We start from the raw sequence: 17,044 nt of genomic DNA on the forward strand, positions 1-17,044 counted from the left end.
GCTCTGTTCCAGCGTTCGTTTAGTTTTATAAACATCTCGACTGTGCTATTTGGAAATTAAAAACAACATGGTATCAAACTTATTTGCAAGGAAGTACTGTAAACAAGGATCTGAGCTGAACACCCACAATTGCAATCAGCCATCAAATGTACAAGCTACTTTTGTGAGGGGAAATCCCTCATGGAACACCAGAATTCTCAGTTTCAGGTCAAACTAATGAGGTAACAAAGAAAGTATTTTCTTGGTAAAAAGGGTGACCATCTCTAGTCCCTGTAAATACTCAAGTAGTGTTTCCACAATGGTGTAGGAATACTTCATGCACGCCCATAGAATCACTTGGCCAAGCACAAGCACTCACTGGATATACCTTTAGAAGATTAACTAGGAAAGTAAATGGCTAAGCTTGACCAAGTACTGGGAACAACCAGATTAATCTAGATGAAGCTTACTTGGCAAAGATTTAATTTCATCAAATTTAATTGCTAACATTTGATGCTATATTGCTTCATTTTCGTTTCTCCTTCCTTAGTGCTTGATCAGCTAGTAACCTCAATACACAGGATTTTAGATGAATGTATTCCTGATGGAATGGACAATTCCCATTCAACCTTTTCAGCATGTAAGAAAGCCAGAGTTTAACCCCAATATAAGCATTTAAATATACATGCATTGTTTAAAAAACAAAAAGGAGGAAAAGTGGAAGGGAAGATTAAGCTATACTCACCCACAGGCATCTTGCACACTTGCTGGCCTCTTGTTGTATTTGGATTTTCTTCAAGCTCACATTATAAACAGCCCCTTCTTCTATCTCTTCACTCCAGTCTTCAACTGAATTGTGCTGTGGAGAAATCAAACCAAAAATAGAGTAAATCCCTCTGGAGAAGCTCCTGAAATTTTGCATCCAGAATGCAGACAGTATTATATCTAAGACTCCTGTAGAGTTGAGGAGATTTTGTCTACTTCACATATTGCTCTCAAGATGACACTAAAATATTCACAATGCTCATGGGACTTCCTGAGCACTTTACCTTGACCTTTCAATAGATGGGTTCAATGTAATTTGTACAATTTTCAACCACCCTCCAATTAAGCCTTTTATAATAAATCTGCATATCGCAGGAGAAACTCTTGTTATCCAGTGAACTTTGCCCCTGGACTGTACTTGCGGGATAAACTTGCCATTCCCCATTGTGCTGATATTTTCCTGACATCCATGGTGCAGAATGTCTTCACACAGTATAACAGGGGTTTAAAAAGCAGCTTCCAATTTTACTTTACAAACTGCAGAGTTGTATTAATAATCACAATAGTGTTAATTTTGCTCATTGATTCATGAACATTGTAAATATAGTGCAATGTACAACTTACTAATGAGGAAAAAAACCCTCTTTCCCTCTTCCCACTCGTGTCCCAGCATTTTCCCAACAACTTCCTGGAAAATCTAGGGCACCAATCTTAATATAAAATTTTGGTACCAAATGGATGATACTGAAACAGCAGCATTTCACTGAGCAAACATATTGCAAATCCTTTGCTTTAGTTTCCCCTTTGGCCACAACCAAATTAAGCCTAATTGATGTTGGCACAGTAGGAATTAATTAAAAACTGAAACCCACACTTTAGCAAGGATCACAATGGATTTTTACAGAAGCTCAAGCGTGAAAAAAGATCTTGTGGAATATCAAATCGCATTTATGTTTACGAGGCAGCAAAAAAAGGACAACACACTATGTTTCAGACACTGCATTACAAGACCAACATATTCAGTGACAAGGAAAAACTAACTACAAGAGCTTTGGCTCTGGTTCTCTCAGATCCATTTAAATGAAACATAGAAAAATAACTAACTGTACCACTTTATACTTTCAGGGTAACCACATTCGTTTTTTCTCTTCATGACAATTACTCCACAGATACTTGGGCACTTTGAACTGAAGTTTTAGAAATCCTGTCACATACTCCACTGAGTTCCAAAGCTAAGCAGCACAGTAATAAGTCCATTTCTGTCACAGAATTCAGCTGCGACTCCTCCCACACTGTGTGTGATGCAATGCTTTCCTGGACTTAAACCTTTACTTCCAATATCTCTTTCCCCCCCACTAAAAAAAATTCCAGCCGCTGATATTAGACTTTGTGGACTGAAGGATCAGATTGTGGCAAGGTGCACATTAAGAAGCTTGTGAAAAAGAAAAGCAGTCCCGAGTTCCAAGACACTACATCCCCCAACTTCTCAGTGCAGAAAGTAGCCCTGCAGCAAGAGGCTGGAAATACGGGGAGAATGGGAGAGAAAAGGAACTCATTTAACAGATCATAGAATGACACAGAAGTTACACTGAAAAGCTTTTCCAGTCACAGCCACTTTTGAAATAATACAGTTTTACTGTGGAATAAGGACAGACCCAGTTATCACGGGGGATAATTACTGGAGGCATCGAGGCGACTTAAGAAGCTGTTACCCAATTCCATTTGTTTTTATTTCAGTGATTAAATCCGCTTTCAGCACTGGCACGGCTCACGAAGAGTGAGAGACAATGCTCTGTGACTGACTGGTGTCTCAAAAAAACAACATTCCCCGCTGTCTGTGTTGTTCTTGGCAGAGCTTCAGAGACTGGTCTGTGTTGTAAGGAATGAAAATAGAGGTGACTGCTGCACTCTTTTAACCAGTGCTGTTTTGGAAAGAAAAAAAAAGTTATCAAAATACAGCGGGGGAGGACTGGGAGGCGCAGAGATCAGTCACATGTTAAAATGACAGATCATTCTGTTTAATTCAAAATAAGGTCGATTAACCCCAGAAATGGAACACTTCAGATGCTGTTGTTCTGGAGACATGGGTTCAAAACTCATCATGGCAACTGTTGGAATTTTAATTTGATTAATAAATCTCGAATGAAAAATCAGTAATGGTGACCATGACTATCATTTGTTATAAAACCCATCTAGTTCACTAAGGAAATTTGCCATGCTTACCACTGGTCCGGCCTACATGTCACCTCAGGCCCACAGCAATGCAGTTCACTCTTAAATGGCTAGCAAGCCATTTAGTTCAAGGGAATGAGGAATGGGCAAAAATGCTGGCCCTGCCAGTGATGCCCACATCCCAGGGCAGGACAAAGAATTCAGCTCAGTATCACCCATCAGATTAAATATCTTCTCCATATGGAAACTCAGGACCAGAGGGCATTATCTAAGAGTGAGAGCTAGATATGAGGAGAAATTTCTGCTTTCGGAGGGTAGTGAATCTGCGGAATTCTTTATTGCAGAGAGCTGAAAAGGCTGGGTCATTATGTTCAAGGCTGAGATAGATTGTTAAATGGAAAGGGAATCAAGATTTTTGGGGTAAGACAGGAGAATGAAGTTGAGAATTATCATATCAGTCATGATTTTATTGAATGCTGGAGCAAACTCAATCGGCTGAATGGCCTACTTTTGCTCCTACAGATCTAAGTACGTAATTCACTGCAACATGCATGAGGAATGAGAAGAAGCAAGCTGGGACTAAGCATGAAGCTGTCAGAAATTGTCCAGTCTTATGCATCCCGCTACCGCTGCCAGTGAGAATGAAGAATTTGTGCTCAGTCAAAACTCCAGCCACTGCAGCGGGACTGAAGAATCCCAGCCAGGGGCGAGGTTGGGGATTTCTGGCCGTAAATGGAAAAATTTGTTACAAGATCACAGGTGAACTGCTTTCCAACTTGCATGTCCTTCTGAGTTAATGTTCTACTCCAGAAGCTTGAGACCAAATCATTGTAAGAAATCAGGGGCTAAATTTGGCATTCCATTTTTGATTGCTCTGAAGTGGTACCCACTATTACATCTCCAACATCACTCCCCAACCAGCATTCTGTTCCCATCCAACCCAGTTATTTCCAAGGCAAGCACAACTGCTAAAACTGGCAAAATTGGACATAATTTTAAGCTTAGGTCCATCTGCCTTGCTCAAATGAGCATAGGATTCAATGAAACTGTTCAGGGAAACAGAAGGGACTCTCTCACTCAGCAGGCCAACATTCATCCCTCAACCAAACCCAATAAAAATTTAAAAAGGAGACATGTTCAGTTGTCATTCATCATGATGACTGTATGTGAGATCTTCCTACAAGCAAATTTGTTGTCACATTGTGTAAAGAAAAACAATGATCACACTTCAGAGTAGCTCACAGTCAAGCATGTTGAGCTGTCCTTGGGATAGTACACATTTCCTGGAATCATAGATTCCCTACATTGCAGAAGGAGCCTATTCGTCCCATCAAGGCTGCATCGACCAAATCCCACCCAGGCCCTATTCCTATAACTCCATATATTTACCCTGCTAATCTCCCTGACACTAGCGTCAATTTAGCATGGCCAATCAACCTAACCAGCACACCTTTGCATCGTGGGGGGAAGCTGGAGTATCCGGAGGAAACCCACGCAGACACGGAGAGAATATGCAAACTCCACACAGACAGTGACCTGAGGCTGGAATTGAATCTGGGTCTTTGGCGCTGTGAGGCAGCAATGCTGATCAGTGTGACACCATGCCACCATGTGAGTGGGAATAATAGTGCAGTGATTAAGCAACTAAATTAGCGATCCTGAGGTCTGGACCAATAATAATCATTTAAAAATTTGATTTCAATCTTAAAAAGCTGGCATTAGTGTGTCATAAATCCACCAGAAGGTCATAACAACACAATGCTTCACTGGTGTTCTTCAGGGAAGGAAGTCTGTTGTCATTGCCTGATCTGGCCTTTGACATTGTGACTGATTCTGAACTGCCCTCTTAGTTAAGACGCTGAACAAGTTACTTAGTTATCTTATTATGCCAAGGACAGTTCGGGATGGGCAATAAATGCCAGGAACACCCAGCTCCACATAATGAACACAACAAAACAAATCCAAGTAGGTTATTTTACCTGTTCAGGTTTCTTATTTGAGGATAAATAAAAATACAATGTGCCCATCCTTGCAATGAAAGTGCAGCCAAGATGTAGTCTGATTTTATCGTTTGGTTATGCAGAGGAATTAATAAGAGTTGTATCTTCAGACTGTCATAAATCAAAACTAAAAAAAGCTACCCATTGTTTTGCAATGGATGGGTCAATAGGTCAGCCTTCTTTCCTTAGTAAAGCATGTAAACTCACTTGCCCTATTCCAGGCTTCCCGCCACCATCTACCTCCCAAATCCTGATTGCCTGTTTAGTTTGGGTTCCAAAGGAGGAGGAGGTAGAGAGAGAAAAATAGGAAAGCATTCAAAGGTGAACTATCCCAGATAAATTTAGCTTAATTCGTGCTGCTCATGTTTTTCATCAACGCCTCCTGTTTTTGACAATAACAAATCTATTCAACACTTCCTAGTGTCAAAAGGAAATCCTGTCCTAAATGTTTGCAATTTGTAGGATTGAGAATACTTTTGATGGTTCGTGGAAACAGTTCTCAACTAGTCTGAAAATAAGTTTACTCGGAAGTGAAAACTGCCAACATTTCAAGGTTTCTTCTCCAAAAGAAAACATCTTCTAAATTTCCATGCCCATCTTTCCCACAACACTACGAAGCTCCACACTTAGAATTCTAACCCAGGCATGACACTGAAACCACCTTAATAATGGGTCACAAACAACACCCCTTATGACTTCAACTGTGGTCCATTATTTATCCCTCCTCAATCATGTTACAATATGGGGCAGCGCGATGGCATAGTTAGTACTGCTGCCTCACAGTGCTAGGCTTGGGTTACTGTTTGTGTGGAGTCTGTGTGGAGTCTGCATGTTCTGCCCTAATCTGTGTGGATTTCCTCCGGGTGCTCTGCTTTCCTTCCAGAGTTCAAAATATATGTTGGTTAGTTGCATCGGCCATGATGAATTCTCCCTCAACGTACCCAAACAGGCGCTGGACTGCAGTGACTAGGAGATTTTCACAGTTCATTGCAGTGTTAATGTAAGCCGACTTGTGACACCAATAAATAAACTTGTGACCTCTATGAGGATGTGTCTAGGGCAGTGGATAGAGGAGAGCCGGTGGATGTGGTCTTTCTGGATTTTCAGAAGGCGTTTGACAAGGTACCTCACAAGAGGTTATTGCAGAAGGTCAGGGGACATGGAGTTGGGGGTAGGGTGTTAGCGTGGATAGAGGATTGGTTGTCAAATAGGAGGCAGAGAGTGGGGGTCAATGGGTGCTATTCGGATTGGCGGTTGGTGACTAGTGGGGTGCCCCAGGGGTCGGTGCTGGGGCCTCAGCTATTTACCTTTTATATAGATGATCTGGAGGAGGGAACCGAGTACAGGGTGTCGAAATTTGCTGATGACACCAAGATTGGGGGAAAGGCAAATTGTGCGGAGGGTGTGGAGAGTCTGCAGAAGGATCTAGATAGGCTGGGCGAATGGGCCAGGAAATGGCAAATGGAATTTAATGTTGGCAAGTGTGAGGTGGTCCACTTTGGTAGGAAGAATGGTAGAAAGGACTATTACTTACGTGGCGAAAAACTGCAGCAGGCGACGGTGCAGAGGGACCTCGGGGTCCTTGTGCATGAGTCGCAAAAACCCAGCTTGCAGGTGCAGCAGGTGGTCAGGAAGGCGAATGGGATGCTGGCCTTCATAGCGAGGGGGATTGAATATAAAAGTAGGGAGGTCTTGCTGCAGCTGTATAGGGCATTGGTGAGGCTGCAGCTGGAGTACTGTGTGCAGTTTTGGGCGCCGCACCTGCGCAAGGATATTTTGGCCTTGGAGGGAGTGCAGAGGAGGTTTACTAGGCTGATACCGGAGTTGAGGGGGTTGAGCTATGAGGAGAGGCTGAATAAACTAGGCTTGTACTCGTTAGAGTTTAGAAGAATGAGGGGAGATCTCATTGAGACGTATAAGATGATGAATGGGATGGATAGGATAGAGGTGGAGAGACTCTTCCCGCTCAAAAAAGACAGTAGGACTAGGGGGCACAGCCTCAAGATAAAGGGGAGGCAGTTTAGAACGGAGTTGAGGAGGAACTTCTTCACTCAAAGGGTGGTGAATCTCTGGAATTCTCTGCCCGTTGAAGTGGTGGAGGCTGCCTCGCTAAATATTTTTAAGAAGCGGGTTGATGGGTTCTTGATAAGAGAGGGGATTAAGGGTTATGGGGAGAGGGCGGGAAAGTGGAACTGAGCCACGACAGATCAGCCATGATCTTATTGAATGGCGGGGCAGGCTCGAAGGGCTAGATGGCCTACTCCTGCTCCTATTTCTTATGTTCTTATGACCTTCTCTGTCGCCTAGTTTGTTGGGATGGTCATTTATTCGTAGAATAGCAACATGATGACAAAGATTTATATTTTAAAAACTTCTGGAGAAACAGCTGACCAGCTATTTCACAAGATTCTACCCAAAAGGCAACTGAAATCCAACATTTTAATAATTTACCCACAAGATTTCTATCTTCATTTCTCTGGCTGCTTACTTTGCCGGCTAATATGTGTTAAGTGAAGCACACAACAGATAGAATGCTGAATCGTCCAGAGTGTTGTATGCATCTTCCGGTGGATTAATTGATCCTAAAATAATCATCTAAAGCAGCTACTCAGAGGGCTGCTAGTCTTAAGAATTCTCTACCCCCGAGGGCTGTGAAATTTTCTGGTCCTTCTTGACAACGGGATCTCCCATTTATGCTGATGGCGTCAGCCTGCGGTGGGTTTCCTGGTGGCAGAAGTTGCAAGCCATGCAAAATATCACAAATGTCCCTGAAACTGGAAGATCCCCATGTCACCCCCACTGCCAGGATGCACACCGCCAGTGGAGGCAGAAACTCCCAACCACTGAGCATGTTTACAGCAGAGATTGACAGATTTCTAAATCACAATTGACACAAAGGGATATGGGGATAATGTGGGGAAAATGGATGAAGTGGATGATTGCATTGAATGGTGGAGCTGGCTGAATGGGCTGAATGGCCTCCTGCTGCTTCTTGTCCCTAAATAAGTCTTACAACACATTATATTAACACAGTAGATCAAATACATGATAACTGGGCACATGGAAAAATAATAAATGACAGACAGAAATGTAGGAAAAACAACTGATAATGTGCCACATTAAAGAGAAATCAAAACTAGGGCAATATCCTCACTTCTTGTGGAGCACAAACAGTGAAGGCAACTTAAATATGGTTATACCTTCTCATTTTTGTCAAGTTTATAACTGGAAGTGACTTGAGTTCATTACATTTTTAAAAGGACAGCAGATCATCCAATTATTTAATACTGTGTTTGTAACACCACTGTAACCCTCCTCCCCCACCCCCCCCAACTCCACTGCCACCACAAACTGGCAACCTGCATTTTATTGCTATCACGCAAATCTATTCACCAACCACAACAATGAGGGTTCTTTAGCTGCCCAGCAAATGGTCACATGGCAGGGGTCTCATGCTGAGTCTCTGTGCGAACCTTCAGAATGACTGGTGGAAAAAGCCAACTGCTGCCCACTGCCAACCTTTGTTCAAGCAATTGGCACGACTGCAGTCAGATGCCCAAACAAGTAACTCTGTGCACGGCATTTCCCAGGGGAAAAAAAAATGCAGACCAAGCAAATTCGACTGGACTGGAGATGATTCACCCCTGGTAATAATAGTAAACTTCAATACAGCCTTTTGCTCACAAGACAAAGCCAACAAGCTTATTGAATCCAGGCAGCCACATCCCTGTTACTCTTTTGGGAACAAATTACATCAAAAACAATGTTATGTTGTGTGCAACACAATAAATGAGAAGTTTCTGAATCACCATTGGCCCACGCTATTATGAATTAAATTACTATTTCACAAATCAGTTCAAATTGGCAGTATCTTAAGGACTAGTCTGAAAGCAACGTTTTATTCCTCTGTGTATGGATACTGATTGCCTATGCAAATACTCAGACCAAATCAGAGAACACGCTGTTTCATTCTTTGTCGTGCACAATTACCTCAACTTTCTGCAACATTTTGGCCCAGTTAAAAGCAGAACCTGGGCAGAATTAAAATTAAAAAAGAGCAAACGATCACAGAGTCTTAAGAGCTAATGGAGTAAAGTTGGAGCAATTTTAAACTCAAAATGTGGGCCCTGACTGCAGTACATATTTCTGCTTTCCTCCGAAGTTTTCTTCCAACATCGGGATACTATCATTTCATTATGACTTCCCACAGATTGGGTATCTATACACGTTACACTGGAACAGTTTTGTTGACCCCAGCTTCCTAGAGAATGAAGTGGAAAAAAGGTGGGGTTTAGGGAAGGGTGAGTTGCACTTGATGTAATAATCAGCTTGCCAGACCTCCCAGTGACACTGCTGTCTATGCACGATGATATTAATGTGGAGCTAACAAAGTTAGGTGGCACCAACTCTTTGGTAGCACAGTGAGGAGCTCTAACAAGAGTGGATTTGCTACCATGAGAAAAATTACCGGATTACAGTCTATAAACAAAATATAAATCACAAAGGATGCTTGAGAAGATGAATGCTTATAACAGGATACAGTGAATTACCTCAAGATGAACAATTTGTCTGTGCACAAACATCAAAGGTCATTAATTTTTATTACATAAACAGATTCTAATATATAATAAGCAGACACTTCTGCATAATCTTCGCCAGAATTAAAAATTAATGCCCTTCCCCAAGAAGTGTTTGTCTAAAACATTCCGCTAAAAAGGAGAAATGTGTACATTTGTATTATGTGACATCTAATTTACATATAAAGGGCAAACACAATAAGGAAAGAAAAGTGAAATTGAAAAGGAATTGAATGCTAAGTCCATGCAACAAATATTTGCACTCAATATATGCGGCTCTAGGTTTGTCGTTCAACAAACGTTACTCTGTCTATTGAAGCCATTACACTTGGTAAAATTCTCACCACATTTCACCGCTGCTATCATCAATATTTCACACTTGCATTACACAGCTCAAAAATTGATTTCTAAATGTAATCAAATTGAAAACAAGATGCAATTGGCTATTCTCCTCTCAGACACCATCAGAAATTATTCATGTTACACCATTACTTTCTGCTGAAATTGGAGGTTAGTAACATGATGGCAATGTCACTGGACTAGCCATCCAGAGGCCCAGACTAATGTGCTGGAATTTTACCACCTCGAGGCTTGTAAGATCCCAGGGTAGGTGTGCTGATAAAATTCCAGCTATGTTCTGGACTCATGTGTTCAAATCACAGTAACTGAGGGAATTTAAAATCAATTAATTCATAAAGCTGGAATAAAATTCTAGTCAGTAATGATGACCAAGAAGCTAGCATTTTATTGTGGAAACCCATTCGGTTCACTAATGCCCTTAAGGGGATGAAATCTTTTGTTTTAACCTTGTCTGGCCTATATTTGACCCCAGGCCCGTGGCAGTAAGACTGACTCTTAATCTACCCTCTGAAATGTCCTAGCAAACCACTCAGTTGTATCACAGCAGTCAAGTAAGAATGAACTCAAATTGAGAAGCAGAAACAACAACCTGCTCAGTTGGCCCTCCTTACCACGTGCGAAAATTTAGACAGCTGTAACACAGACTAGTCAAGCAACAGTCCGATATACTCATAACCACTGTATCATATTTTACAAACAATGCCCCAGGATCCCCCATCACCAACCCTGGCTTGAATCGGTTGGACTTAAACCTGGTGTTGTCAGACTTCTTACTATGTCCTATCCCATCAGCAGCACAGACCCACCAGAGATGGCACAGTGTTATACAGTCAGGAGTGAGTGTCTCTGAGAGTCCTCAACATTGAGTCCCATGAAGCCTCATGGAATCCAATCAAATAGAAAGGGGGAGAATTTTCCCATACCACCTGCCACAGGCATCAAGACGTGGGAATGGGGGTGGAACGGGGGTGGGGATGGAGGAAGGGGGGGGGCATGCAATGATCCATTGACCTTGGGCAGGATTTTTTTGTTTTGGGACAAGCATGGCCAGAAAATCCCACCCAAAGTCCGGTGTATCTGACATGCCAGTGGGACAGGGCATATTTGGGATGATGATGAGGGAGGCTGGAATCTGTAAATGACTGTGAGTAAGATTGTTTGATTGGCTGTCCCAATTTTGATACGTGTCTAGATGTTATTGAGGCAGATCTTGCAATGGCAACTGGACAAGGTCTGTTTTTGTCAAATCTCTTTCCCAGGTTGATGGGTGGTGTGTCCAGTTTTATTCTTAATTGACATTTCTGCTGCAATTTGATACAACCAAAGTTCATTTTAAAGTTTATTCATTAGTCACAAGTAAGGCTTACATCGACACTGCAGTGAAATTACTGTGAAAATCTCCTAGGCTTCACACTATTCAGGTCAATGCACCTAATCAACGTGTCTTTCAAACTGTGAGAGGAATCTGGAGCACCTGGAGGAAACCCACACACACACAGGGAGAATGTGCAGACTCCGCACAGACAGTGATCCAAGCCAGGAATTGAACAGAGAACATAGAGCGTAGAAAACTACAGCACAAAGAGGCCCTTCAGCCCACAAGTTGCGCTGATCATATCCCTACCTACAAGGGCTATCTATAACTCTCAATCCCATTAAATTGAACCCAGATCCTGGTGCTGTGAAGCAGCAGTGCCAATCACTGTGCCACCATGCCGCAGGCACTGCAGGTACTGCAGGCTAGAGGGCAGTTAAGAGTTAATTACATTACTGTGGATCTGCAGGTGCATGTAAGCCAGACTGGTGAAGATGGCAGATTTCCTCCATTGCAGAGCATTTATGGAAGAGGTGGAATTTTTAAATCAATCAAGTAGTTTCAGAGTCACCATTACATAGACATTACATTTAAATTCCTCCTGCTGCCATGCTGAGATTTGTCTCTGGTGCATCAATTTAGGCCTCTGGATTACTAATCCAGTAACATTGCCACATGACTGTTCCCTTGTCATTAATGTCATTGGATTGGTAAATCAGAAAGCTTTACAACAGTGCAACAAAATACCTCTGGTGACGTCGATCTTTGCTTCAAAGGTCTGGTGACTTTAACACACATTTTCTTGATTTCCTGAAAAGGAAAAAGAGATTGAATATCAGATGTGTGATTGAGATTTGTCAGTGAGGGAATATATTTACTTGAAACATTGAAGAGCTACTTTTCCTCTCTTTATTTTCACAGGGTTAAGTCTCCATTATCAACCAAGATGCCCAGGTGACCTTTGACAGGGGAAGTTAGCAGGGATTTTTGGGTTGCAACATGAGTAGTTTTCTGTGACAGTATCCTGTTCCCTAACCCAGTGATGCCAAGACAAATTTTAGTTTCTTGTCGTTGCTTTAGTGGACAGTAGCTAATACAGCAGGCATGGGCTTTGCAGTCTCTCTTGTATCCAACCTTACACCTCTGAAACATTTTGGAATGTTTCACACAATGGTGCTAAACAAATGCCAGTTGTGCTCGCAGGATAATCCATCTAAGGCAGGGGCATGGGTGGAACATTTTCTTTTCAAATAGAGAAAATAGCCTGCTGTTCTATAACTACCGCTTACAACATCAGGATGTCTAAAGTGATAGCCAATGAAGTATTTTGTCAAGGGCCCTCGTTAAATAGAGGAAATATGGCAGCCAATGTGGCACAGCTACTTCAGGAGGGGACTTGACTGAAAGGCAATAATGGTGTAGGGGATTGAGTGAGTAGACATTAACCGTCGGCAGCAGTCTAACCAAATAATTGATTCATCTCCCACTGACTCAAAGATTGCTTATAGCTGTGCAATTATTGTAATAATTAAAATGTGAGTCTCTGGGTAGGTGTCCAATAAATGCACAACTTGAAGTTGGTAGTGTATTTCATGGTGAATAAATCTCCCTTCTTTCACTGACATAGGCCCATAGTCTACCATTCAGTGTTTATATATGCTGCTATCAGCATGGCAAATAGCACACAGCACACAATTCCTACAGCACAATGAAGTACTAGCACCACCTGGTGCTATAAAAACAAGCAATTACTTCTTCAGCATGTCTATTGCATTGAGACCCGGTCTTAAACAAAATGCAAGTCATCTCATACATAACAATAATGTATTACTAAAATAATCAGGAATTAAGCAATTTGGCCACTCTAATAATATTTCTTTAAGTAAGTTTATTACACTGAACTGCATGTACAGATGTCAAGATGTTATCATCTTTATGAACCAATGTCATCTACTCTACAAATATGACAATTACTACAATTAAACCCTATTTTTAAAATGTGTCCTTGTGACCTGGGCCAATGCTAGCAATCATCTTGCTCATCGCTGGTTGCTCTGCGTTACAATTAATATTGATCAGATTTTGCCTCTACCAAGTCAGTATACATTTTAATTATATTCAGTATGTTCGGAGCAATTTTTCGCACATTCTACATAAAATGGGGTATGGGAAAATTGACAGTAGATCTCTCAAGGAGGGCAATGTGATGACAAACCACCACAGTTCTTGAAGTTAAAATTTTGCATTTTGTTGACAGTCTCAAGTGTTGCCTTGCTTGATCGGCATTGGAGCATGGTTCATCGTGCAATGACAGTACATGATGGTTCTGCAATCATACCTGGACATTCTAGAAACTGTAGAGATCATAAGCATTTCAAAAAAATTCTTTCCTAAGCAGCTGTAACATTTTAATGCCATCGGGAAATCTACCATATAGTGTCCTTTTGATATACTCTGAAGCATTTTCCTGATCCATCATTTTAATAGATAAGTGCAAAATTTTATCTGTGCTGGCATCAGTAATAGCATAAGTAATGGTAATCAGCATGTCAACACTATCTTCACCCATTATCCTTTGCCCCTATTCTTCCATGCCAACGCAACTAGCATCTTTCGAAATCATTGACAGTTCCTTGACTGTTCTCTAACAAGTTGAGAATTCCAATGCATATATATGTACATTCTATACATAATCATGTTTACTTTTAGCAATCCCAAAGGATACCTTAACTCCCCAAATGATGCATTACCTCCGCCATAGTGTGCCTTAACTCCTGCAAATGTGATCTACAATAAGGTCTGGCTATCCAAATGATTCCAGCAGTGTCAGACCTCTTCTTACCTGGTCTAATCTGCACACTTTGGGTCTCACATTCCTGCCTACCAAATTCTCTCTTCAGTGGAGGCAGCTGGTGAATTAAATGGCCACTGCTTCCGCAAATAATGCATGACTCCAGACCCAGCCCTGTGATGGTGGGTGGCACAGTGGATAGTACGGCAGCCTCAAACTGCCAGGGAATGAGTTCAATTCCAGCACTGAGTGACTATTTGGAGTTTGCACATTATCCCCGTGTCTGCATGGGTTTCCTTCAGGTGCTCCGGTTTCCCCCCCCCACCCCCACCACAGTCCAAAGATGTGCAGGTTAGGTGGATTGGTATGCTAAATCGCTCATGCTACAACAATTAATTTATCTGTCTTTGTCTCTTTCTGATATGGAAAAGAGTATGGATAGTAAACTCTCAAATGAACAAGCTAACCAGAAAATCTTGCTGGACCAAGAAATTATCATTCAAATATCCATGATGGGCGGTAAAGGCAGTAAATGGGGAATATGTTAACAATATGCTTCATGTGTTGGTTGCACCCCTTCACTGCACAGCACTAGCTGCAATCAAGGCTGCCGAGATCTGCCGTTGCCGCCTGCCTTGTTTCCTCCGGCTATTCATGTGGTGGGGTGCACACCTGGCCCCTTCGCAGCTCGTCCTCCTCCTCCTTTCCAATTGTGAAAAGAGCAGCAAATGATAACGATGCATGAAGCACGCACAGGGTCACACTGGAGGGCCCCTCAGAACGGTCCAAGCAGTGAAACCGCAGCTTCAGCAAGCCAATGTACCGCTCAACGATGGACCGGGTGGCTGCATGGGCCTCGTTGTAGTGGGTCTCTGCCTCGGTCTGGGGCCTCTGCACAGGCATCATCAGCCATGACCTTAGTGGATATCCCTTGTCACCCAGTAGACATCCCAAGAGCCTGGGCTGGTCTTCAAAGAGCCCAGGGATATCTGACTTCCTGAGCACAAAGCTGTCATGAACACTCCCTGGATCTCGTGCATTGACCTGCATGATCCTCATTAGATGGTCACAAACAATTTAGATGTTCAGGGAATGGAACCCCTTGTTGTTCACAAATTGCTGGGGCCCTGTATATGGGGCCTGCAAGGCGATGTGCATCCCAGTCACTGCTCTTTGGACAGGGAATCCCAGCAATAGAAGCGAAGCCGAGAGCCCGGGTATCCTGCTGTGCACGGCTCACATCAGACCCATATCATGACCCATATCTGTGTCACAGGTGCCTGAAGTGAGCCAGAGTCATTAAACTTCAGGGCAGCCATAACATTCCCATCGACAGGGAACGAGTGGCCACCCCTCCCCTGAAGTGGCAGGTGTGAGTGCACCTCACAAAGGTGTCTCACGGTGGTCTTGGACAGGCACAGCCGGCAACAGCACATCTCCTTTGAGAGAGCCTGGAAGGAATTGTGGGGCCTGTACCTCCTTAGCCTCAGCATCCTCCATTTTCTGTGCATCCTCTCAGGAGATGCTCACCCACCTCCTGGCCCTGAGCAGCAGCCCCATGTCCTCCTTCCTGAGGGTCTGGTGGTGGCTGCTCTTGTGGTGGTCTCTCCATACCCACCACCTCTAAGCTGCCTGTTCCTCCTCCTCCTCTACCCCTGGATCCACCATAATGGCCAGCTCTAAATTGAGCAAACTGCGATCCATCTACACAGTGGGGTTTGGAAAGAGCATGGAATGACGGATTATTACAATTGGCTGCATAGAACCAGCACCACCCCAATCCCTCAGTTGGGCCAGAACCCCCACTTGTGGGAGTTGGCAACACCACACAACGAGTGGCCCGGTTAGTATTGTGTGAGATTCGCATCATGCCAAATGCTGGCACAGATTATGCAGGTCGGTGTGCAACCGTGGGCAATGTGCACCCTTGAGCCATTGCTACATGTGCAACTGCAGCATCTGTTGCAGGCATGTGTTGCTGGTCCTTGTCACAGGGCAGGGACAGACTGCAAATCAGCACCAAATGTGAGCCCAGTGACAGCAGATTCCATGCAGTCCCTGTCTGAACCTCTGGAGCAGCAGCTGCTTCATCTGGTTAGGCCTCAGTCAGCACATGGTACACTCGTCCCCAACCCTGTAATACCAGCACTTAGTACAACCCCTGACCACACCCCACGGCAAGATAATGTCACTGAAAATTGCCCTGGAGGGGAGGGCTGAGCAGAACTCCTTCATGGAACCTCACCCAGAGAGCTCTGAGAAAACAGAAGCCTTCTGCGCCACCCCCAACCCTTCACCCCAGATATCACTGGTCAATGGGCCAACACTTGAAGACAGCAGGAGGAAGGCCACCAGGCATCTCCAGGGCCTGCCTGCAACATCCCCCATGCTCCGTTAGCAGCAGTTACCTCCTCACACCAGTTCAAGGCTGCCACGCCAGGTTGAGACTTTTATATACCTACCCTGATTCGCGCCAAAGTGACATCACGCCAAAGAGGTGGGAGATGGAAATGTGGCCGGAGTTTGCCATGTTGATCCCGATAATGGCATGCTAAGGTATGGTAAGTCTTGCAAATCAGCGGCACACCAGTTTTCTGCGCAGTCCCTGTGGTGCCATTTCTTTCCAGTTGGGAGATGCAAGTGGGTCGTAAATGTTCATGGGGAACCTGTGAAATGGCCTACACGCGCATCTCCCAACCCGACTGACCAGAAAATTTAAGGGTTATGATGGGAGAATCACCCGCAAAGTTTCCTGGGTTTCTCTCACCCTTCTGAAATGATAAATAATGGAGTGACATTCCTATTTTACAATCTAACCACATAATTCCACAATATAGAGCTTGTTGGAAGTTATATCCAGGATGCCTTCAATTATCCCACCAGTTCCTTAAAATTACCCTGTGGGACTACCTAACTGAAATTCTAGTATTTTCTCCATTATTATTTTACTCCTTATATTAGATTCAATAGGTTTCATGCTTTGATGTACTTATAGGTTTCTCTGTACTATTGATATTTTATCAGCATCTAATATGAAAACTAATAGAATACTCCTCAACAAATCTATAATTTCCTTCTAGCTCCA

At 43.2% G+C, this 17,044-nt stretch overlaps 1 protein-coding gene across 1 annotated transcript in view; it reads right to left on the reverse strand.

Annotated features, from left to right (window-relative positions):
- The window catches only part of LOC145348587 (ral guanine nucleotide dissociation stimulator-like 1), a 91,489-nt gene extending 76,480 nt beyond the window's left edge, over window positions 1–15,009 (reverse strand). The window contains exons 1-5 of the mRNA XM_080196775.1: window positions 14,632–15,009; window positions 11,916–11,978; window positions 9,385–9,395; window positions 1,369–1,441; window positions 725–838 (exon numbers count right to left, since the gene is read on the reverse strand). Coding sequence (XP_080052901.1) covers window positions 725–838; window positions 1,369–1,441; window positions 9,385–9,395; window positions 11,916–11,978; window positions 14,632–15,009 — 639 coding nt within the window. The remainder of the gene's footprint in view (window positions 1–724; window positions 839–1,368; window positions 1,442–9,384; window positions 9,396–11,915; window positions 11,979–14,631) is intronic.
- Between the last annotated feature and the right edge of the window lie 2,035 nt (window positions 15,010–17,044).

The sequence above is a fragment of the Carcharhinus amblyrhynchos genome, chromosome 9 (genome assembly GCF_965287045.1).
Source record: "Carcharhinus amblyrhynchos chromosome 9, sCarAmb.v2.hapA, whole genome shotgun sequence".
Taxonomy (NCBI): Eukaryota; Metazoa; Chordata; class Chondrichthyes; order Carcharhiniformes; family Carcharhinidae; genus Carcharhinus; species Carcharhinus amblyrhynchos.